Genomic DNA, 25,849 nt, shown 5'->3' on the forward strand with positions numbered 1-25,849 from the left:
ACTCCACTGAAGCCTTGACAAATAAGTAGCATCTTAAAGTTAGTTGCGGTCGCCCATTCATATCCTTTAGATCAAGGATATGTGCTTGATCATTCCGTCTTCGAGTCATCTGAGCATGAGCAATTACACGGGTCTGCAACCAAAAATCTGTTTGCATAAGTTTAGCTGTTTTTTACGCTTCTGGATGCACCGAAGTCGAAAATGACCCCCGTTTCTCCCTGGGACGTCAAGTTTTTGCACAATCGAAATGTAACGTCAAACAGGTAGCTGGAAATCGCTAAATTGACATGCATCACACGAAAATAAAAATGGACACGGAAGATTAAATGTATTTGTGCTCCCTGAAACATGAAAATACATGTATATTGGTCCGGATGGGGATCTCTGACACATATCGTAATGTGTCATGAATGAGAGTACGAGATTACAAAGAAAAACCAAAAACAATAAATCTGTTCATAAAACGAATTTAGTAAGATTACATCTTAGATTTGTAAAACGTTGGTAAGTAGTTCTGGCTACACTGTTTGTTGCTCAAATACTACTAATACGCGAGTACGCGGGGTTTTGTTGGCCCTGATATTAGGAAACTCATATCCGACAAAGACTCCATCAGTTCAATGATTCCAACTCAAAAAGAGGCTTGGATTGCCTTTACTGTGGTCATCAAAAAGTTTTTGGGAAACCGAAAGGACGCACAGTACAAGGAAATGGTGGGAAAATGTTGCACGTGTTCCGAAAGCTTGGTTGCTCCATGAGCTTAAAAGTCCATTTTCTCAACTCTCATCTTGACTACTTTCCTGACAATGTGGGAGCAGTGAGTGAAGAGCAGGGGAGCGTTTCCATCAAGATATCAAAGAAATAGATCGACGGTATCAGGGGAACTGGAGTGCTATGATGATGACAGACTACTGCTGGATGTTGTTTAGGAATCTTCCGGCAGCCGCCTACAAAAAGACAAGCACCAAACAAAGTTTGACCTTTAAAAAAGACGATTTCGCAAGCAATCTGATTGAGGGTGGTATTACTTTTTGTTGTCTTCACGTGTGTGTGTGTGTGTTTCTGTACATTAATTTGTTACGCTGTTAATGGTGTTTCTGTAAATCGCATATTTGTGTTCATATTTTTGTTCAACAATGACCACCCGTTTGTTCGAAACACTGACGTCCCAGGACAAAACGGTTGTCATTCCTGGATTCAGCGCACCCCAACACTTACGAATCAGTTAACTAAACCGAAACAGCTTAGCACTGTTTTATTTTCACAGACCTGTCTTATCTCGATATTCGGCTTATTTGGTTACTTGGCAGTTCAGCTTGCTTTCGTGACTAACACGCATTTCGTTTTCAAAATTTTCAACACACTTCCACTAGCCAAGATAAATTAGAACTTTGGCTTTGATCAGTTCCAGTTCCTGAAAAAACCTTCAGTAATGACCCTGGTTCCGGTTTTCATTTTCCCGTTTTCCTACAGTTTCTTTCAGTGCGTGCTCCTCTTTCTCAAATTGGTTTCATCTAAACTAATAAGTAAATAAATAAATATTTTTTTTACTGATAAACACTTGGTTTTACATGCAGTAATCAAGCTTACAAGCTATTTTTATACAGGTTGATTTTAACACATTTTATGACTAATTAGGTTTACAAAATTTCAATTCTGTTATTTAATTACATAATTCTAAAAATGTATAACAATATATACATTGTATTTTTTTCGTTTAAGTATTTTAAGGTATTTTATTTTAAAGTAAGAATGTAAAGTGTATGTATTTTAAAGTAAGAAAATCTCCTCCAGTGCTTTACCGGGAGGTATGGTTCCTAGTATTGAGGCTACATTACCTCTCTGCACCGCCATGCTTATTCTTTGGATTAGGAAGCTGGTTGCCCTTTCATCACCGGATAAGGGTGTGATGCGTTTTCCTACTTCCTTTATGAAGTTTAGGCCTTCCCTTCCCCACGAGCCACCAGATTCAACTGCAACTGGTACGAATTGATATTTCTCCATAAGGTTGTTGTATTTTCTTCTTTGCTCTATCTCTTTCCGACCTGCTGCATTGCCCACCTGGATTGAAGAGAAAGGAAGGTTGGAAGGTGCAAAAGTGTCTGTGCATGTGAAGTCCCAAATTAAGGCTTTACCTTTCTTCCAAGGAATTAAGGACATCCCATCTGGTCTTTTTCCATCTGTTCTACTACAGCCATTTGGTTCCCTTATTGCCGGTACACCTGCGGAGATGAGTGCTCTCACAATGATGTCGTTGCAGCTCGAGTGTCGAGGATGTCTACCTGTGCTTTTTATGCAGGAGAGACCATGTAGTCCTTTTTTGTCAACAGGATTTTTGCACGCTTAGCATTTATGGGGTTCGCAAATATCTGCTCCCAATCTTAACGCAATTGCTATCCTAAAAGATTCATCATTCAGGTGAAGGCCTAGAGGACGTGAGGGCAAAGCTTTGAGCCAAGCACCTGCCTCAATGAACGATGCAGCAATCAGTCTGGCCTTGTCATCTGGGTTTTCGGAAGACTGTAGTAAAAATGAAAAATTTGATTGTATGATAGGTTCTTCCCATGTGGATTGTTTAGCCCTTAAACTGAAGTCGGGTAAATCGGATAAACAAATAAATAAATAAATAAATAAATAAATAAATAAATAAATAAATAAATAAATAATAATAATAATAATAATAATAATAATAATAATAATAATAATATCATCAATGTTACACATACTGTAAGTTTGGAATTATTCACTTATCATTAGATTACGTTCTGTGGAGTCAGAGTAAAGTAAAACCAAATATATGTAGTGTCATAATCAGATCCGTAACCACATGAGGGCTGGTGGGGCCTGGGCCCCCTATACTTTCTGTGGCCCCTCCAGACCTCAATACAAAATGCTTTTATTAATACAAAAACACAATTTATATATTTGTAAGAGAATTTTTAGTGACTTTCCCCCCTCTAACATATTCATGTCCCTTCATAAACCTCTTTGGCTGGTTTTGGGCCTAGTCATAATTAAACTATCATTGACTAACGTAAGTAAGGTAGCTTTGGGTTTTGCATTGGATGGGGAGTAAAATCGAGTGAAGGTTTTTACCCTCCATTCAATGCAAAACTACTGAAACCGGGCCCTAAATTGGCTAGTGCTTTTTACATGTATGAAGCATGAAGCAACAGGATGTAACACGAATTACTAACAAGCCAATTAACACTGGCTTCGTTAAGCAAAGAATCTTGACCATAGAGAAAAAGTGAAATTAAGAAGCTACAGGCACCAATTTTAAAATTTTGTCAACAGTAAAATTTTGAAGATTTCATTTTTTTAAATTTGATACTCCATTTTGCCGCCCCTTCAAGATTGCCACCCAGGGAGGTCCGTCCCTGTCGCCCACCATTTGCTATCCCACTGTTGTAGATTAATAATGTTATATATCTTGAAATACACATATCGCTGCCAGAAAGCAAAAAGGTGCTAAGCGCCATTTTACTTGATTTCCAACTAAGTGCATATCCTGACTATCCAGTTTATGTTTAATGTTGTGCACAAAGAAGACAATATGAAAGGTCTGCAGTGAAAACTGAATTCTAGAAGAAAGGAAGAACCGGGATTAATTAGTATTTCATTCGCTTTTATTAATCTCCCGAGAAGTTTGCATTTTGGCGCTAAGCATCTTTCTGCTTTCTGGGGGCGATATCCTTGTGAAATGTTTTCAGAGAAAATTAGAAGCATTCTAGCTAGTTCTGGGTGATGTTAACTAATACTGGTTCGTTGGTTGATTAGTGTTTAGCGTCCCGTTCAGCAGTGAGGCTATATGATACATAGATCTACAGCTCAACGTGGAATCTGATCCACATGAGTTCACACAGGGAATCGAACCTGGGTCTTCCACATCAAAGATCCGTATGCTAACCATATACGCACAGGTAGCTCAATGTGTTAATTAGTAAAACTGTTATATATTAATGAAATGTATTTTATAATTATTGCTCCAAATTTAGTTTTTTTTAATATTATTAAGGGACTTTTTAATAATAATTTACATTCGCTAATAGTCTCAAGAACGACATTTACATGGCTTTAATACTTATGAGCTTTATAGAGTAAATGATTCTTAAGCTAGTATCTTTCTGAATTGCAATATTTGCGTACCTCAATACATATCCTATGTTGTACATTAGAAATTGGAAGTTTTGGAATAATTTATTTTATTTCTAAGCATACATACGGTAAACGACAGAGTTGGCGTGGGTCAATGAAAACTTGACCCACGACCCACTGACCCACCACCCACCATGACCCACCACCCACCATGACCCACGCTGACCCACGACCCACCATGACCCACCATCCACTGTGACCCACCACCCACGGTGACCCACTCTGACCCACCACCCACCATGACCCACCACCCACCATGACCCACCACCCACCGTGACCCACTCTGAACACGATCCACGGCCTCTTCTGAACTGACTAAAGAGTTTACACTTGTAATAAAACAAGACTGTGAAATTGTCACTAATCGGAGTTTGAATTTCTAGTCAATCGCTCATGCACCACTCTGTTGCAATAACGGTGGATCTGACCTATACGATATAAAATGGTAAAGTGTTTGTCAGTGAGGAAATTGAAACAGTTCGAGGTGGGGGGAAATTAGTGTGTGCCTAAAATATACTTGTACTAAGAGAGTATTCTTGCAAGTGTTAATTTCTGAACGCATTCCACAAGAAACTTCTATTCGCAGGAAAATACCCCTGTACAATATGGAAAAGGTTATGGTTTCTCAGTTCACAGTATCTTTCTCACAAAAGACTTGAAAAATCAGTTGTTCATAGGGTATAAAGGTGCTCGGGTCCCCTATGTGAGAGCATCTCCATAAAGTATGCTCATAATCGTAATTTGTGTAATCACTAAAACACCGCGTTAAATTTAAGTTACAAATCTGCATAATTGCAATTATTATGAATATTTATTCCAAAGTAGCTTACCTAAAGCAAAGAAGAGAGTTACTAAAAAGTAGGTACAAAGTTGAATAACACAAATAAGCCATTAGTAATACAAATATACATTTTCCGTAACTCGTAATTTTCCACCTTAAAACAAATCTGAAATCAGATTTATTTCCTGTTGGTAACTTCTTGGCGGTAAATCATCCGCAGTGGAATGTTGTCCATCCTTCAGCCAAGAAATAACTATAGATATGCTACATTGACTTGATCCCTAGTCTTCCGTTGCAAGCGCTGCTATCGGCTGAAGGAATTCCACTCGCTTTCTTTCGCTTAGCAACAGCTGAACGCTTATTGGCTCAAGGCGTGGGTGTGTGAGGGTGTGAGCATTAGTTCGCATTTTTGCCACGGCTCAAGACATTTTGGCAGCACAATAGCTCGTCTACTTTGAGCATGTCTAGCGGTGGGCCATTAACATTGATGAGCAAACAGTTAGACAATGTTTGAGCACTTAGTCTATTTCTAATATCAGTCATCTGTAAATTCATAAGGGGAAATCCCCGTTCGCACTCTGTCGTGGAAATTGATAATACTTCTACCCGATTTCTGCAACTTCTCATAGACAATCTACTTGTTAGACTTAAGTCTGGTAACGATTTTTCTTGGTCAGTTTTGAAATACTCAGTAAGTAGTATCATCTCTCTATCACCATACAACATCTTTCCCATATCGACCATGTCAGTTGGCAATGTCGACCCATGTAGAACAGAAACTTCATCTACCACGCCTTTGATAGGGAATTTTGTGGATAAATTATCAATTAAAGCCTGATAACCTGATGATTTCTTATTTGTTTATAAATTTAATTTTTGTAATTACACATGAACGTTTGATACCATTACCAAGTTCCCTCCCCCGTCTAGAAAGCGAAAGGGAACGAGGTTCCTGGAAAGTGTTCAGAGGTGAATGGGAATTTCCCTCCTTCTTCAACTTCAATTACTGCTGTTTGCCATGTGCCAAATTACGATGAATTTCAATTAAATTATCATAGTATAATTATTTCCTTGTTGAATTATCAATACTTTTCAGTGGAAAAAAGGATGAAATTTCAAAGTTCCAAATCAAAGTAAGTAGACCAACGTAAAGGGAAAAAAAGTGTAAAATTTTCCAAACAATTATGCGTACAATCCAAACTTCAAATTTCCGTGTAATTAAGCTTACAGTACAAATTTTATGCCTATTTTTCTCACAACTTTATGGGTTGATTGCCCTGTGATGTAAGCGCTCCATATAATAAATATAAGCTTCAGCAATTATTATAGCAGAAAGCAATGGATATATGAAGCCAAGCACATATATTTTTTTTGTTTCTGATTTTTTTTTCTTAAATAACATCGATCGTTTTCGATCATTTTTACAAACCAACTCACTACCAATTTTCCATATATAGAAAGTGCCCCCTCCCCCACATAAAGGAGAATTTTAAAAAATGCTAGGACACATTCTGTTTATTTTAAATAAAGAGTTAATACACTGAATTTCAGCTCCATAAGTTTAACGGCTTGCGAGATAGGTTTTTTTTTTTTTTTTTGCGCAAAAATTCGGATCCTCACTACCCCCTTAGGATATTATACATTATAATGAAAGCAATATAACATCCCACTTTGGATTAAGGCCTAACTATATACTAAAAGTAATTTCATTTGACTTTGCAATTTGACCATGATGATCAGATACACATAGTTACATTCAATTTTTTATATAACAATTTATATATTACAGTGATTCAAAAATGTATTTTTTCCAATAGTTAGCTCTAAAAATTCACAGGTCTCGAAAGCCAAGTAGTAGTGTAAGTCCTATTGCTATTATTACTATTAAAAATATCAATATCCAAAAGTGCCTGAATTCTTTTTTCACTTGGTTAGATATACTCACCTCAGGTAAGTAGACAGAAACAAGTGGAAAAGGAAGGGAAATGAAGGTCTTGAAAGTAAAACGGAGACAAATTTACCAGTCTTCAGAAGATACTGTCTAAAATGCAGTGAGCAGAGAGGGTAGGTAGATCATACTGAGTCGGTGGGTCGCAGTGGGTGGTGGGTCGCAGTGGGTCACGGTGGGTGGTGGGTCACAGTAAGTCATGGTGGGTGGCGGGTCGCAGTGGGTCACGGTGGGTGGTGGGTCACAGTGGGTCATGGTGGGTAATGGGTCGCAGTGGGTCACATGCTGTTTACCCACTGACCCACTCAGAAAACTTGATCCACTCCATCTCTGGTAAACGGAGATCTCACATTTTAAAAAGAATTAGTATAGGCCTATATGAAAAATATGAACAGTAAGACTCGGACTAATGTGGTTCTTCGAAATTGATATGTGACATAACAACTGTCTGATATGCATATATTGAATTATTTATGCAATAAGTATATATATATATATATATATATATATATATATATATATATATATATATATATATATATATATATATATATATATATATTACAAATTACTTTTAACATTAATTAAAATGAAAATTTTAAGAAACTTCGACACAGTGTATTTCAGATATTAAAATTTAGTTTTCTGTTCAGAATTCCATTACTTGCACAGGAAAAAGATTGAACCTTAAAACACTCGAATATATTGAAAAGAAGTCCATTAAATTATGCAACCACCTTTACTTGCTCTGGAAGATTATACCATGTGTGGAAAATTTATTTTTAAAGACCATACATAAAAAGCCACTTGATATTACATATAAATCCTAGCCCTGAGTATCACAAATCATAAAATGTGGAGAAGCAGAAGTGATGTATTTGTTATATTGATTGATAAAATAACAATGTACACAGACAGGTTCAATCATGTCTAAATTTACTACTAGAGTACATTTATCTTATTTTCTCTTATACCAGCTAGGCTTTCTTAAAGAAAATCTTTTAATTGCAGGTATAGAAAATTTAATTTGTACGTGGAACCAGGCATAAATAGGACACCAGAACCAGAGTATTCAATTTTCGAAACAGACTTCGGAGTAAGATTTGGAATGATAATCTGTTTTGATATTCTATTTGAAGATCCAGCACTTCGTCTAGTGCAAGAATACAATGTGACTGATATCGTATTTTCCACTGCTTGGTTTCAGGAACTCCCTTTCCTTACAGGTAATGACATTTCTTTCATTCAAATTAAAATAGATACCTATCACCTATGTTGAAGTAATATGCGTCGTTGACACCGTCGCTTCTATTGGGAAATGGCAAACTTACAGAAACTGAGTATACCTACGTTTAAGATTTCATAGACAATATTATAAGTAGCATCTGTAATATAGTAACTAAGGTTATATATTAAGGTTAAGGTTATATTATTTTGTATTCTATAGGTGGCATATACTGAAAATCATGTTGAAATATAAAACTTACACATAATCAGTGTTTTCTTCAAGTGGTATGCAATAGTGCATAGTACCGCCACCTTTTATCTTCTATGACATTTTTAATATTTTTGTATTTACAAAATGATTATTTCAACTTATATCGATTTGAAGACTGGAATAAGAAAATATTTCGAGTTTCCTCATAGCTATAAGGTTAGTGTACGCGTATTTGGCGCAAGAGACCCGTCTTTGATTACTGGTGGAGCTCATACGGTTCGGATGCCACGTCCACTCTCATAAAGTTTCGCTGATAAAAGACACGCTAAGCTCCGATCCAATTAACCAAGGGTATATTGTGTAAGGTAATGAATGTTATCAATACATGGTAGCTTATGCTAATTTCTTCCACTTGTTTAGATTTTGAGATTTTTCTTCGTAACTAATCAGAATGCGTAGAAAAATTAAATTCATGATGAGTACGCTTACTTTTTAAAAGAAAAACAGCACCGCAAACAAACATTATTCTTACTTGTCATTTGCATGTACGTTTTACATTTTGTAAAACGAACAGTCTAATTATCTATAAAACGTTGTGTGTTCTTCGTTGCTCTCTCTCTTTCGTCTATAGAGATTCCGAGATACACGGATAACCTTACACTTCTTCAAATACATGGTTCTTAATTATCCAAAATAATTAGAACATTTATTCTTTTTAATTTCCTCTAGACAGCGGAACACCAAAGGTAGCTCTTGGTTGTAGATTTACACGTGTAGGAACATATTTTAATAATCCTGCTAATGAAGTTTGAGTTAGAAGCAACAGAATGATCCAAGGAATTGTGCAGTTTCATTATTATTATTATTATTATTATTATTATTATTATTATTATTATTATTATTATTATTATTATTATTATTATTATTATTAAACAATTCGTTAACAAATTTCATCATTAAATAGTCTCCAGAAGAAAAGTTATAGTAAACGAAGAATATCGACAGCTAAATAAATCCGTCTGGATTGTCCTATCAAATGTCTTGAAATTGTAAAATATGGAAAGCACCAATCTATTTATACAGTTTGCGACTACCTACAAAAATAGAAATAATGGAACCGCAGTGAATCAGTTGTAGGACTTTCCTTGTTGCAAGTGAGCTGGTTAAACATATGTCCAACTCGTTCCTTTTACTCTACCATGGTTGTGGTCTTTTTTTTTTTTTTTTTTTTTTTTTGTACAGTGAATTGGTCAAGTCTTTTGGTGTATTTCGTCTATTCTGATACTTTTAATAGTATCTATTTAAGTGCTAGTGATAAGTTAGTGCTACTTGAATGAAATTTATTTAGGATGATACAAAAGATTGCCAAATTAGGTTGATCTTTTACAAATGTACCAGTAGTTCTCGGCCGAATTCGAGCCTAATGGGGCGTTTACACTTGGTCGATTTAGTCGCACGACTAAATCGACTCGCTGCATTTGCCACTAAATCGAAGCAACTAGGCCGAATCAGATCGATGGATGTGTTCAATTATTTCAACCACAGAATATAGAACGTCTTTTAATTCAGTTGCCAGTCGATTAGTCGCTTTCGATCAACAAGCGATTAAGTTGAATTCCCGTTTACATGGTCGATTAAGTTGAAAGTGACGTCAATTCAACTGAATCGAACGCAAATCGACTAAGTGTAAACGCCCCATAATATATCAATGGCTGACCATAACTTTTCCTGGAATCTTTGATCACATAAATGCGTTACAGCTAAAGTCCGAAAAATACGTTATATACTCGTACTTTGATCGAAAAATGCGTTATATACATGTTTCCTTCTACCCATAAATTTGAGCAATTTGTTAATATTTTGCACCGCTGACTATGGATACATGATAATTGTATAGTGAGCGTTGTGAGTTTCGTTTCAGCTTCAGATAATAAACGAACAATACGTGTATATGATTTTCTTTTGGAACTCCCCATGCATTTATTTATTGATAGAACCCTTAAGGCATTATGTTCAGGTTTATAAAATCAATATTGGAGTAGTCCGCCCTTCCCGATACATTAATAGCGATATTCAACTGGTTTGACAAACTGCATAAACATATCCCCTCTAAACATTATTGTCGGTCATAAAATTGTTCTGTCATATGAGGATCAATCTATTACATGCTTTTTATACTACAGTGACGACCATAAATTAATTTCGTGCCCTTTAAAATGTTTACACTTAACTAAATCACCGTGCCTCCTACAATACGATTGCAAACTCAACTCATATTGCCATTCACCACAGTTAATACATCAGCATACAACCCTTTTTTTTTTTTTTTTTTTTTTTTTTTTTTTTTTTTTTTTTGCTACCTTGGTAAATCGAACTTTGCTTTGTGATACTGAACAGGTCTCTGAGATTATTTTAACATTCAGTTTAAACAATCTGAATTGTCGGACCCATTTTATTCACTCATATGTCAATCCCTCTCCATTAACTGTAGATAAGAGATGGCTGTTAACACAACCAATTACTGCAAATGAAATTTATGAAGTTTTATGTACAGCTGAATAATCCGGTTCGCCAAATACGAATGTTTTAACGAATACGTTTTACGTACACTACTGGCAAGTATTTGGGGTCTGTCTTGACTTTTTAACATGTATTTTTCACTGGTGCCGATTTTCTCCATAATAGCGCTATTGTTATTATTCTACCATAAACTGCGCAAACGGCTTTGTCTTTCAGTGACTCTTGGCGCATTTCACTTCTGCCGGTGGATATTAAATTATACGCCAAAGTATTAAGCTTGACACCAAAGTATTAAAACCTTTGTTAATATGTCATATCAGCCTTTCCAGACTGCGATTCATTCATCATGACTCAATTCATTTTTATATCATTTATTTTTTTTAATTTTATTTAGAAGTAAATGCAGAGAAAACTAAATACATGGAAGTGCGTTGGGACCGTAATACGGCAAATTGTGGATCCGTTAAAATATTAAATAATACTTTTGATAAAGTGGATACTTTCAAATATTTAGGATCAATATTAACAGACGAAAATCATATTCACGAAGAAATTAAAAGTCGACTAGATTCAGGGAATTCGTGTTATTATTCGGTTCAAAATCTCTTGTCGACGCGAATTTTTTTGAGGAATTTGAAGCTTAAAATATACAAAACGATAGTCATGCCTGTTGCTCTGTATGGTTGCGAAACATGGTCGCTTACTCTGAGGGAGGAACATAGGCTGAAAGTATTTGAGAACAAGATCTTGAGACGAATATACGGACCCAAGAGGAACGGGAATGGCGAAAACTTCATAACGAGGAACTACATAATTTATTCGGTTTACCCAACATTGTTAGGGTCGTCAAGTCTAGGAGGCTTAGATGGGCAGGTCATGTAGCTAGGATGGAAGAAAGTAGAAACGCTTTCAAAGTCTTCACTGGAAGACCAATCGGAAAACGACCATTAGGAAGACCTAGGGGCAGATGGGAGGACAATATTAAGATGGATCTCGCAGAGATTGGAATACCAAGTAGAAACTGGATCCAGTTAGCTAAGGATAGAAGTCAGTGGAGAGGTTTTGTGAATGCGGCATTGAACCTCCGGGTTCCATAGGCCATAGAGTTAGTTAGTTAGTTATTTTATTTTATTTTATTTTATTTTATTTTATTTTATTTTATTTTATTTTATTTTATTTTATTTTATTTTATTTTATTTTTTTTAGCAATTTTGTATCCTTTACTCCACGCCATTTCCGCTTCTCAGCGCTTTTGTATTTTAGGACATCTCATAATTATATAAGTTGACCCGTTTCTCTTGTTACAAGTTTGAAATACTTCAACTGTTTTGACGGTGTTCCGGTTTAGTTTTTAATTCGCGTAAAACTACCCTTTTTCAGTTTCACGGTTTTGCTTCATCCTATAATAGCCTTTATGCATCCCTCATTTCTTTAGTTGTGTTTACTACTATTCTTGGTATCAAATTTCATTCGGTTCCGAACACCACTTTTAATTATCTTTGTTCACTCATTACTCAAAAAGTACAGCAGAAACCCTTTGATCATCATGTTCCTTATTTACAAATTTTTCATGAAATTCAGTTTGTCAAACTGTAAATAATACCAAAACTATTGTATTACGTTCAACTTTATCCTCTTTCTGAACTTAATGCTATAATTCTCTCTCTTTTTTTTTTTTTTTTTTTTTCCTTTTGAAATGTACGTATTTATATCTCCCGTGCTCTCAGGGTATTTTGATCGTAATAATATTCGCCCGTAATGTCAAGCGTGTGTTAGGTTTTTTATCATCCGCCAAGTCCTTAACCTCTTATACCTATTAACATCTCGAGTGTTTTTGGTCTTCTTACATGGCACCTGTGAATCTTCCCTTATTAGCGTTTTCTGATATCTGTCCATTCTATCTTCAAAAATTGGGTTTACATAGGATCCACCTTTTCGGGAACTTTCCTCCTGTACATCTGGTTAATCATTAGCTACAGACTTCCTACGTGTATCCTCAGTACCAGTGGTATAAGATATGGAGAAACTTGTTTGCGAAGTTGATGCTGCCCCACAGTGCAGATTGAATCGCAAGTTCGACTAGTTAGAATCAAAGCATAAGCAAAATTGGTTTTATTATTATTGGTTTACCTTATCTGGTACCACGTTAATTCATATTCACTGATTGTCGAAAAGGTTATCATTATCATTTAAATCCCAAGGAAAATTATTTAATTTCAATTTCTTAATTATGACTTAAAGAACATTGGAAGCATCAAATAACAACTTCCATAGGCACTGACTACACAAGGACTTCCTACGCATTTAATTAGAAACAAAAGAGAACCGCTCAGATTCGGAAGATCTTTTCTATCCCTTCTTCATCTTTATTTCTCTCTCTCTCTCTCTCTCTCTCTTCAATAAAAGGCTTAATAACGCGACACAAAAAATAGAAATAAAGAAAATGACATGAGTTCCGAGAAAAAGGAGCTTTCTTTCTTCTGTTTAGGTTTTAATGAAGCGATTTGCATGTCTGGAGAATCTGAAAATTGTGCTGACTCCAATTAAATTATCGGAAGACCAACTACACATTATCTCGAAAAGTCCATTAAGAAAGTCATCGCAAACGTTCCTCTTTCCCTTCCTTTGTGGAAAATTTTCTCTATTTGCTGTTTACTAGAAATACAATCACATTTTGTTCCTTTGCAAACCCTTCCCTGAAATGTAGTACTTTTTTGTACTTTTCAAGTAGAGGCAAAAACTATATCCCAGTAGTCTAAAAAAAATATCCAACGTTTAACGTAGATAGAAACCTTTTCTCTTCTTTTTGAGTATTTCTCTAAACATAGACAGATTGTTCATTATTGAAGATTGGCAGCCAGAGTCACATCTTGGAAGCCATGTGAGGGTAATGAACTTAGTTGTTAGCAAACCACAATCCATTATATCTAGAATAATGATAAAACCAAGTAGAACTTGAAAAAGATGTTCTCGTTTCTTTATTGTACAAGACTTGTTAAGATTTACCCAAAATTAACGCATTTGATGCCGAAACGAGTAAAGGCTCTTTACTTGAGTTTTTTAAGGAGAGAGCGCCAGTGTTGTGTTTACCGCGCGAGCGGGGTGATATAGGAGAGTGAAAGATGTCACTGATATTCCTACAGTATATCCAACGCTTTTCCAAAGTTGCATTTCATGTTATTCTTGCCTGTTGAAATTTTGCGTCCCTTTAATCATCGATCCTATATAATAAGTGAACGTACAGTTTTAAAGTAAATCTGAACTACTGTACGCTTAATGCACTCAGTGCTCTTCCATTGGGAACCGAATCAGATATCCAGCGCACTAGTTATAAGGCTAAAGGTATAATTTGCCTTAAGGAACACCATATATAATTACTATTTATTACAAGAATGGCTCATTTTCGAGCCATTACGGCAGTAAAAAGACATATTGTGGTTAGCACTGGCGCTAATCTCAGGGGGATGAGGGAGACATGTCCCCTCCAATCTGTCTCTCCAGTAATCAGATTTGAAATGTGTTTTTTGTTGAGAAATGCGATAATTGTGTCTGATTTCCACAAAGGAAAGTGAGATGAAATTAATGTCCCCCAGAATAAACCTCAAATCTCCCCGCCTCTCAATGTTGAAGACAACTCTGCTCCCCTTATCCTCCACAGCATTGTTTATCAACTTCAGAAATATTTTGAACATCGCTTAAAAAAGATTATGGGAACAGACTTACCCCCCCCCCCTTCCCAATGTTGAAGACAGATTTGCGCCGTTTGTGGTTAGCAATGTGTGCGTGGAAATCACGAATATGAGATAAATATAACACAGTCGCCAATTCAATAAGCTTTTACTTACATTAAACAGCTTTTTGTCTCATTTTAATTAATATAATTAAGACAAAAGCAATTTCTAAACTGCAGAAATAACAATACCAATAAATAATGGATGGATTTAGAATCGATAATGTAGAGAATTAATCGAGCCCCTAGCAATACCTCTGTAGGAATTTCATAGTTGACGACATTTCTCTTCATATTCATGGAAAACATGTTTATTTGAATTAAAAATATGAGGTAGACATTCTGTGTCCCGGGCATAACTTCCGAATCCGCCATTTTGGAAAATGGCCTATTGACGCCCGTCAAAGTTCGCAGACATGCATTTTAGCGTCTTTTATAATTATCCGATTGTCATAAGTAATACATCGTTTGAAAGCGCATAAAATACAGATTCAAACAATATATAACATGTGCTCATACTGTCTAAATTTTAGAAGAAGAGAAAGAAGAAATCTTAAAATTTAGAAAAAAATAGGTTGTTTTTTTTAATTCTTGAGCAGCTGGCAACACTTACGCTTACCGTACGCCGACAAAAATAATCCAGAGTTTACCTTAGATATTTATGTAAAACATACGCAACAATCATGCAGATCGGTGTAACACAAAGCAAGAGAAAAATCAGAAAACAAATCTTACCAATGATGCACATTTATTATTAGGCTTATGGAGCCCCCTTTTCTTTCCGTACTGTTCTCTACTACCACTACGCAACTGAAACTAACTTGTCCATATATAATTCAAATTCGACTATAAATGTTGTAGCGTCATATATGGGGGGAAATTTAACATATAACATATAATATAGTTCACAGTAATCAAAATTTCCTATTATGGGCAATTCTGAGGTTACGCCCGGTACACAGAATATCTACTTCAGATATCTTAATTTGAACAAGCATGTTCTCTATGAATATGAAGAGAAATGTCGTCAAGTATGAAATTTTGATAATTTTGATCATGAAAAAGATACTTTATCTGAATTACATAGAAGACACGACATTATCATGGTGTTCTTTCAAGATGAGTCAACTACTCTTCAGACAAAGCCAAGTATTTCACCCATGAATTTAGATAATAAAAGCGAGATAATGCCAACGCGCCTACCATATCAAATCTTTAGAAATTATCACCATCTTGAAAGGATATTATATCTCCCAGAAACAATGAAATTTCTAGAATACCTGCGAACATCATATGAAGAGAGCAACTTAGTAGCAAACAAAGAGAAAATTGTCAGTTTGTGTCGAGCCTTGCCTCATGTCGAGGACAAGTATGATTCCACTGTGCCTACATGGAATAGCTTCAATGCTGTTATATCTTCGGCCAACGTTCGAAAGAAAAAGTAGGATTTCTTCCAATTTTTCAATATCCCTTAACAAATGAGGCAGCTATATATAGAGTTATGAAGAGTTTCCAAGATATAAGAAAACAGCTGCCACAAGAAGCACTACCAACTGTTTGTGATGAAGGAATCTATTATATTGCTGCAACTATAGAACTCCTGAACCCAGATGAATTTAAAGATACTATTTTTAGGTTAGGATCGTTCCACATATCCAAAGTTGTTATGAAATGTATTGGAAAGTATTTGTCAGGACCTGGAACTGAACATACTTTTACAAAGAAGGGTATTCGGTGTCAACATTATGTCAGCAATTATAAAATGTAACAACTACAATTGCTCGTTAAAAGCATTTTTAATGGTAGCAAATCTATTGAACGTATACAATGGAATGGTTTCAGAAGTTTGGGAAGCAGTTTTAAAAATTTAAAAATGAGGCAAAAATCCTCTTAGATAAAGTGCATAATAGGAACAAGCATTATGCTGAAGAACATTAAAAGCTGAATGACTTAATTTCTGACCTTCGTCAAAAATTAAGAGCTTTTGTCTCAGATTGCATGAAAAGAAATTAAATGGCTCGTTATTGAAATGAATTTTTGCACATGATAACACTTCTAAAAAACCTCATTCGAGCTGATAGGGAATGACTGTGACTACTACACTTGAGATAGTACGACAGTTATGATGACCAATATTTAGAACTTTCAATTATATTAATTATGTCAGGTCGTGTTTATTGTATTTGGGAACTATGAATTTGATGAGCAGTGATCATTCAAACAACTACACCAAATTTATTGAAAGTCATTTGGTTGTTCGGCATGCAAATACTCAATTCAGTGCTGTGCAGCTGGTATGACTTCAGAACAAACTATAAACCGGAGTGAAAAAATCAGTGGTGGGATAATTAGAGAAACTCGGCGAAAAGAATATGTTGCAGAATGGGAATTAGTGTACCGCAAAGTTCTGTCTATATGCAATACTTTTAGGGAATTGACTAACACCACATTGATCACTTATGAGCTTGACTTACATCATGAACTGACAAGAAGTCTCGTAGTTCAGCTTGAATCTCACGTTCAGTCTATTCTACGATTTATGCCGATTCATTGTGGCAATCCGTACGAACCACATTCTGGAACTGTAAAGTTGCATAACTTTCTGACTAAAGATGTTCGGAAGATTCAGAATTAATTTTGGGTTTTCAAGAGAGAGGAGTCAAGGCTTACGAAGACTTTCGTCTTGATAGATCTGTAAATAAATCTAAACTGCTGTCTGGTCCTATTGTAAGATTGAAGGAACCAAGATATAAACGATACCAACGAGTTAAAGATAACCAATCTTATGGTTTAAAAAAAAACTTTGAAGAAGAACACAAAATGCTATAGGATTCTTGAAATTACTAAGGCTATGATACTGATGTAATTTTGAAGTACGATATCACACTTTCCAATAGCTTTTTTTTTATTCAGATCTCTTTACTTTAGCAACTGCGAAACACACATTCTTATCTGAGCTACTCAAGAATTTGGTACCTGATGATTGTATGTTTGCTACTGTACCAGCAAACCTTTTTGTATTGTTGATGATGTGATGAAGCAACTGAGAAATAAAAACTTTCCAGGAAACGTGCACAACGGTCTTGGATATGTCTATAAAGAAAAGGAAACCATGTCGAGTAGACTTTATGTTGGACAGCTACCTAGAAGGGTCATTAAAGCAAGGAACAAGAGAGAGAAGAAATGTGGCTGATACAATGAACTCTTAACAATTGATAGCTCCACATGATGTCCTGTGCAGATGGAAACATTTTGGGCGTTTTTTAGGAACAAAGAGTTACTGCAAAAGTATTTTGAAGATACAATAATTGCAAAGGCATAAGAATTAGAAATTTGAATATACCTAGGTACATCAGTGGCACCACAACAAATTCTACAAGGACCCCAACGATATTTGTAATTCTGTAATAAAACCACATTTTGAATTGGAATTTGACATTGAGGAAGCATATCTTAGAATTATATCACACTCCATCGATAAACATTGTAATGTCATCTGATGCAGATGTTGCCATACTGCTTCTGCACTTTTATCAGATGGTGATTTATTATGGAATACAGGAAGTTTGGTTGATGAAGTCAGCAAATAGAACAATTCTCATTCATACAACAGCCGAACGCTTGGGTAAACGTTTGTGTAAATCTTTTCTTCCTCTTCATATATTAACTGGTTCAGATGTCACTAGTAAGATTGGAACTAAAACTTCAGCCTCAAAAGCACATCCAGAAATCTAGTTACAAGATTTCGAGTTGTCATTTCCACCTAATCAGAAGAGTTTTTCTCAAGCTGAAGAATTCCTTGTTAAAGTTATTAAACCAAAGTGTGAAGGAAAAACATTAGATGAGTTGAGGTGCTACATGTACAACAAAAGTTTGTTGCAATCAGTAAATGAACTGCTTCCTACATCATATTCTCTGTCTACTCATCTAAATCGTTGTTACTGTGTTGTTCACCCTTGCGCATCAGTCGTCACAGGCTAAATCCAGTGGAATATGGATGGTACTTGAACGATGGGGTTTTAATGTATGTACAGAACATAAATTTAATTCCTGAAGAATATTCCAATATTGTGGGTGTAAAAGTGGTTGTTCGAATATGAGATGTGCTTGTAAACGTGAAAATTGTATATCCTGTTCAGTTTGTGCATGATTCATGACTTGTGCTAATATGGAGAATAAATGAAGATCACGTGTCACAAACTTTTGATTAATGTGAATGTGCAAGTGGACTATATCATACGTTATACGTTAAATTTTTCCTCATGTATGACGCTACAACGTTTATAGTCGAAGTTGAATTATATATGGACAAGTTAGTTTCAGTTGCGTAGTGGTAGTGGAGAACAGTACGGAAAGAAAAGGGGGCTCCATAAGCCTAATAATAAATGTGCATCATTGGCAAGATTTGTTTTCTGATTTTTCTCTTGCTTTGTATTACACCGATCTGGATGATTGTTGCGTATATTTTACACAACTATCTAAGGTAAACTCTGGATTATTTTTGTCGGCGTGCGGTAAGCGTAAGTGTTGCCAGCTGCCCAAGAATTAAAAAAACAACCTATTTTTTCTAAATTTTAAGATTTCTTCTTTTTCTTCTTCTAAAATTTAGACAGTATGAGCACAAGCTATATATCGTATGAATCTGTGTTGTATGTGCTTTCAAACTATGTAGATTTTTTGACAATCGGATAATTATAAAAGACGCTAAAATGCATGTCTGCGAACTTTGACGGGCGTCAATAGGCCATTTTCCAAAATGGCGGATTCGGAAGTTATGCCCGGGACACAGAATGTCTACTTCATATTTTTTTATTCAAATAAACATGTTCTCCATGAATATGAAGAGAAATATCGTCAACTATGAAATTCCTACAGAGGTATTGCTAGGGACTGGACTAAATTACACTATACCTTATATGTGTAAGTTTGAAATCAAGACAGTGTAGAAATATATTGTTTAAAATTCAGTAAACTTTACAGTAATTGTATGTTCTAATTTCATATCTATCGGTTGATATATATTTTCTAATATATCAGTGATTCAGACATTTTCACTAAAGGAATATAAACCATTTGAAATCCACAAAATAAATTTCATTTCCAAATATTGCCATTGCAGCGATGTGAACACGATATTATGTTAAATTTATTATGTGATCAAGAATATTATTTGCAGACATTTGAGCAGTACTCTTTCTCCATGCTATATATTTGTAAGTATATTTGTGAAAGTAAGAATTCTGCTGCATGTAAAATGGCGTGTGTAATTTGTATATTGACTTAAATTTCTCGTCAGCTTTGTGGCACGAATAAAAGAGCATACGATAAGTAAGTTTAGTACTACTGAGATGGATCAAGGGCCCAAAAGTAATCTGACAGTGAGAACCAGTCGATTGTTTCTAACGAATGAATATTTGACATGTATAATTGACCAAATCAGAGAGAGCAGATGATTCATCATTATGTCACTTTTCCTGCATTTTTCTTAGATCTCGGCCATTTTACGAAATTGTAGTTGACAAACTTATGTAGAGAGCGACATTACGATGAGGGTATACAAAAATACTTCCTCATTATATAATAAGTTTCTCAGGAGCAAATTTAGGTGGCATATTGGGTTGAAGCCATTGAAATATCCGATTTAATGTCTAGAAGAGGGAAACAACTCTCTGTAACGTAACCAATTGATGAATTCAGGTCATAGACTCTGTACATGTTCAGAAAACAGGCGTAGGTGCCCAGTCATCAGGAAGCAATGTGTTGTTAAACAGGGTCGTTTGAAAGTGCAGCAAGAAAAAAGTAGTGGAACTATGTCGAAAAGTAAGATCTGGAATGTGAATAGTTTTAACATGTTCTTTTCTTTTTTCTAGGCCATTGGAACTTACTTTCTGGATACTCCGCTAACTCGGAATTCCCATCTTGCTTTCATAGTATCAATTATATTTATTTATTTATTTTGCAGGTAATCAAATTCAAGCAGGTTGGTCTTATGGAGCAAACGTAAATTTGATTGGTGCTGGCTACAACAGGCCTAATGAAAGCAACAGTGGAAGCGGGATCTATGGAGGACAAAATGGAGTATATGTTGGTATTAATGCGCACGAAGTCACAAGGAAGCTTTTAGTCCATAGGGTATTAAAGAAAACTATGCGAAATAGTTGTTCAAATCTTGAAGATGGATGTGCAGATATTTTACCAAAAGCAAATGCAATTAACAATTCTCAAACTAAACTAGAAACACAAGAATCACAACAAAGTATTTGGAAAGAACCATTTTCTTCTCATAAATCAGTACTTCTCACACCATCAAAACACCAATTTTATCTATGTCACTGTGGACTATGCTGTAACGCTAAGGTAGACGAATTATTAGTTGAGGATGAACCATTGAGCAATTTTCGATTTGTAGTGTTCAGTGGAGTCAGACCATTCGGCGGAGGATTCATGAATGGGACATATCAAGTGTGTGCTATCATCAAATGTAATGACAATATATCCATAGAATCATGCGGTTTATTGCCACGAACAAGGTCTGTAAAGTCGAATTTCAATAATTTGAGCATTTCAGGAAACTTTTCTGCAAATTTCATATTTCCCAACACCGTAGATAATAACCTTGAACCACTACGAGCAAATTCATTTACATATACCAAAAATGAACATGGCAGTTACAAAGAAGTTGTTCTAAAATCAACAAAACCTCCACCATTTCTAACTTTTGGTATCTATGGTTTACATCTACAAAAAACTGACTGTCCCAATCCTAATTAATGAATTAATTTTCTTTAATAAGCTCACTAGAAGAAGCAAAATTAAGGAATAATAATTACTAAACTTTTAATTGGCACCAAACAGTAAGAGGTATTCAAAAACAACATATTTTACACAAAATATCATGCCCAATTTTGTGTAAATTCTTATAAAAAAAAAGTCCAATTTTGCCAAAAGATGAGTGTGACTTTCAACGCCAAGACTTTCTTTTCTTATATGAAGAACAAACCCGCTGGTTATACTGGAATTTTCCCCTGACATATATTAAACCAGCAAACGCAATGGTTTTGCAAATACAGCTTTTACACTGAAATTGTAATTTTGTTGTTTATCCTTGAAAAATATTGTTGTAATTTTATTCTTCCAACAAGGAATAGGGATAAACAATCGAAACAAGGAGGTTTTTCTTCTTTCGAATTGTCGTGTATATCTAGTTTTCTAGATTAAAATAAAATTTGATCAAAACAAACACCTATTAACAACCAGTATTAAGGTTTCAGCCGTATACCATTGCATTCATCAGACATATTAGTTTTCTAAGTAAATCCGTTTAAGTACATCAGTAGGTCATTCTTCCTTACCCCAACTTAACCACAAGAAATCGTGGAAGCAGTAAGTAAATTTGATAATAAAAAGTTTGCAGGAATGGATGATATTCCACAGTTTCTTTTGAAGAAATATATCCACATTATCGCACTTGCATTAGCGGACATCATTAATGAGTCATTTTCCCAAGGAATCTTCCCTGATGATTAAAACTCTCAGTCGTTAAATCCTTGTTCAAAAAAGGGTGTAGAAACGAAATAGAAAATTACCGTCCCGTATCACATCCTTCTGTTTTTTCAAAACTTGTTGAAAAACTAGTATGTAAGCGACTACTAAGTTTCATTCATGAACAAAATTTAATCACGAAAATGCAACACGAATTTATAAAAGACAAATCCACAATTGCTGCAATATATGAACATATCAAAGTAGCTATAACATCTGTTGATCAGAAAGCCAATTCTGTAGGCATATATCGTGATCTCTCAAAAGCGTTTGATTGTGTAGACCATGATATACTTTTTGGTAAATCAGAAAAATATGGTATTAGGGGTATTGATTTGGAGTGGTTCAAATCATACTTGTACAATCGCAAACAAATCGTATAAAATCTTCATATGGACGAAACGACTAAACGTCTGAGCAAAATAAACTCAAATGAACTAATAAATAGAAAAGGTGTTCCATAAAGATCAGTTTTAAGACCCATCTTCTTTCTTCTGTATCTTAATGATTTATCCTTAAATATAGAGAAGGGTAATATACTCCTTTTTGCTGATGACACAACAGTAATTGTAACTGAGAAAGACAGAGATAGCTTGCAAGAAGCCATTGATCTTACAACATCCCAACTTACGCATTGGTTTTCTGCAAATAAATTAAAACTAAATGCAGATAAAACAAAGTGTGTTTTCTACCATTTATCTCACAGAACATTGCACGAACTCCCACAGATATCATTGAGTAATGAAGTATGTACATTTACTAATTCTGTAAAAAACAAAAAAAAAAATAGGTATGTATCTAGATCATAATTTTTCATAGCACGAACACGTAGAGAAACTAAGAAAAAAATTAGCCCGAGCTGTGTACATAATACGAACTTTAGTCCCAATACGGAATCTGCAATCAATTCTGTCCTCGTACTATGCCATATTCTATTCTCATATTAAATACGGAATTGCGTTCTGGGAGTCTTCGCCGAAGCTTCAGAATATTCAAGCAACAAAAATGTGTCTTAAGAATCATTACTATATCACCGAAAATCACCAGCTGTAAGAAACTATTTGAATCATTAAATATGGTGGCAGTTCCTTCTTTATACATATTTGAACTTCTCAAAGTTACTTGGGATCATTTAGATAATATTAAAAGAGATGGTGATACAATTACCTTACGCTTGGAAAAGATAACTTATCTACTGTGTATCATAGAGCATCTGCATATGGAAACTCACATATCTATATGGTTGTAAAATTGTATAATAGATAAAAAATAGTACATAAAATATAGTCATGGGAAGAGTTTCTTTGTGAACTCAGTGCGCAAACTGTTATAAAAAAACATTTTATACTGTAAATGAATATCTTAGCAGCAAATTTCGAAATTTCCAAAAGTAATTAAATGAAATGGAATCTTTGAGTTTTACGTCCCATGGTTATGCCGGTTGGGCTAAAGAAGACGGTGATGATGAGAAATGAATGAAAGTGGGAGGAAACGGGAGAATCCCGAGAAAACCAACTCATAGTGTTTGTCCACCACAAACTCCACACGGCTAGAGCTAGGATCGAACCAGGGACCCCAAGCATCGGAGGTGAACGCTCTACCGCTGAGCCACCGCGCAAAAGTAATTAAATTCCAATTGTATTTACTAGATGGTAAATACAAATATACAGTATTTAAAATAGTAGTTAAGTCCATATATACATTATTGTTATATAGATTGTAGAATTGGTTTTGCCTATATGTATTTTCACAAGTTGTTTGGTACTAAATATTGTATCGAATTTATATACTGACGAGTTCTATACCATTTTGTTCAAATGTACATGTAACATGATCCAGAGAATGATTAATAAATTTAATCTAAAACAATTGTGCACATTCAGAGAAACTACTATCTCAATCTCGCACTCCCATCTCTTAACTGACAGAAAGACATTTGCGTCTAGTAACTTTTCATCATACAACTACGCACCATGTATATACAAACGTACTGTTAGCTATTAGTAGAACATAATACACTTCTTGTAATACCAGGGTAGCGAGCATCTATGGAGGAGTCTGTCTGATCCAAACTCTACCCCACCAAAAAACTTATTAGTAATTCTTTTTAAATAATATAGACCTACTTATGTATGCTTCATCTACGCCAGAGATGCACTCACACGCTCTACCCAATTCGGACCCCCTCCAATCTTTCGACTTAAAAACTTCCCCTTCTCAACAAAACTTTTTGAGTGCTCGCCTGTAAATTACTAATAATGTAGTAAAAGTTAGTATATTTAAGGTATATTTAATGATAATTTGAAACAGTATTTATTATATTATTACGAGGAAGAAAGTTTATAATTGTAAAGAAATTTATATATCATGATGGTCATACATAACTGAATTTAACATAATTTACCAGTTGCATGATAAATTTGTTTATTTGTAATATATTAAACTTATTTCTGAACTGGACTCTATAATGTTACGAATGTCTGTTGTGCTTAGTAAATAATAAATACTTACGTAAACCATGAAGTTGCTTAGTACCATAACGAGACGAAGTCGAAAATGGTAGAGAGTTTTTATTTATGGTGTTTTAAATACAGTTCCAAATAAAATATTTGAATTTTGTGAGTTCCAAGCAAAACACTCTTCTGCCACATTCCTCAATTCTTGAAATATTCTAATACCATTTTTAAATGTATGTAAGCTTTTGATAATGTTTCACTCCGACATATGGTCCAGAGAGTCATAATTGATACGTGTGAACTTAGTAGCAATAGTGCAGGCGACATGAGCCCAACCCTTACAGCTAGAACACCGAATCAATTTCTCTTTTGGTTTGATGTTAGTAAAGTTACCTCAGCAAACCAGACACAAAATATCATCGCTACTTGAGTCTCTTTTCTGATGTTTTCTTTTATCTTTTCTTTAAGGGGATCTGATACCTCTTCGCTTAGGTTTCTAACTCTCCATTTGATAACATGTAAAATTTAATATGGTAATTTCTAACAAAGTATTGCAGGTAATGACTTGAAATTTTTAATACAAATACACAAGACCCATATAAATCCAACCACGGTCTCCAATTTACGTTACATGCGTTAGATTAATTGCAATATATTCTTCAGTAAGTTTGGCAACAGAGAATAAAAAGTATGCTGCAGAGGGGAGAGGGCTGACCATCTGTTTGCTTGTTAGCTGCTTTTAAAAGGACACTCTTACCAGAAAAATCACGTTGTGATTCTCACTTCTCAGTGGTTAGAATGGTCTGGACTGTAAGAACCCAAAACCACTTCTTTCTTCCTTTCACGGTTTGTTTGTTTCTTCCACCCCCTGCAGTCACAAGAAAACTTGTTTCGGAAAGCATTTTGAATTAGTAGCAAAAAGCAAAACTGAATGACACCACGGACGGATTAAAGGGAGGGGCGGTCACTCCCTCCGAGAACATTTGAATACTTTGAATAATCGGAGTAAGAAGCTAGAAATTGCGTAATCTAATAAGAAAAGTTTGTTGAAGTATACAAATCAAGACGCATTTCAAGTGTTACAGTATTGTACTCTCCTCCCCTCCCCTTCCAATTCCTTTCTGAAGAAGTTCTCTTTTGTTTCTCTGTTCCATATTAGCCTTTACACTTACACTTTCACTATCCAGTATTGATTTTGACCATACCATCTGCACAGCAAGGCGAGTAAGGTTTACGAGCCCTTCTTGCCCCCCTTTTTAAAAATTGCTAATTATAA

General features: G+C 35.0%; 1 protein-coding gene across 1 annotated transcript in view; it reads left to right on the forward strand.

The window, feature by feature from the left end:
- LOC145662704 (vanin-like protein 2) overlaps positions 1–24,794 on the forward strand; it is a 134,695-nt gene extending 109,901 nt beyond the window's left edge. The window contains exons 6-7 of the mRNA XM_081728555.1: positions 7,899–8,113; positions 20,538–24,794. Coding sequence (XP_081584681.1) covers positions 7,899–8,113; positions 20,538–21,346 — 1,024 coding nt within the window. The 3' untranslated portion in view covers positions 21,347–24,794. The remainder of the gene's footprint in view (positions 1–7,898; positions 8,114–20,537) is intronic.
- Positions 24,795–25,849: the final 1,055 nt, after the last annotated feature.

The sequence above is a fragment of the Thermobia domestica genome, chromosome 10, assembly GCF_964235325.1.
Source record: "Thermobia domestica chromosome 10, izTheDome1.hap1.1, whole genome shotgun sequence".
NCBI classification, from domain to species: Eukaryota; Metazoa; Arthropoda; class Insecta; order Zygentoma; family Lepismatidae; genus Thermobia; species Thermobia domestica.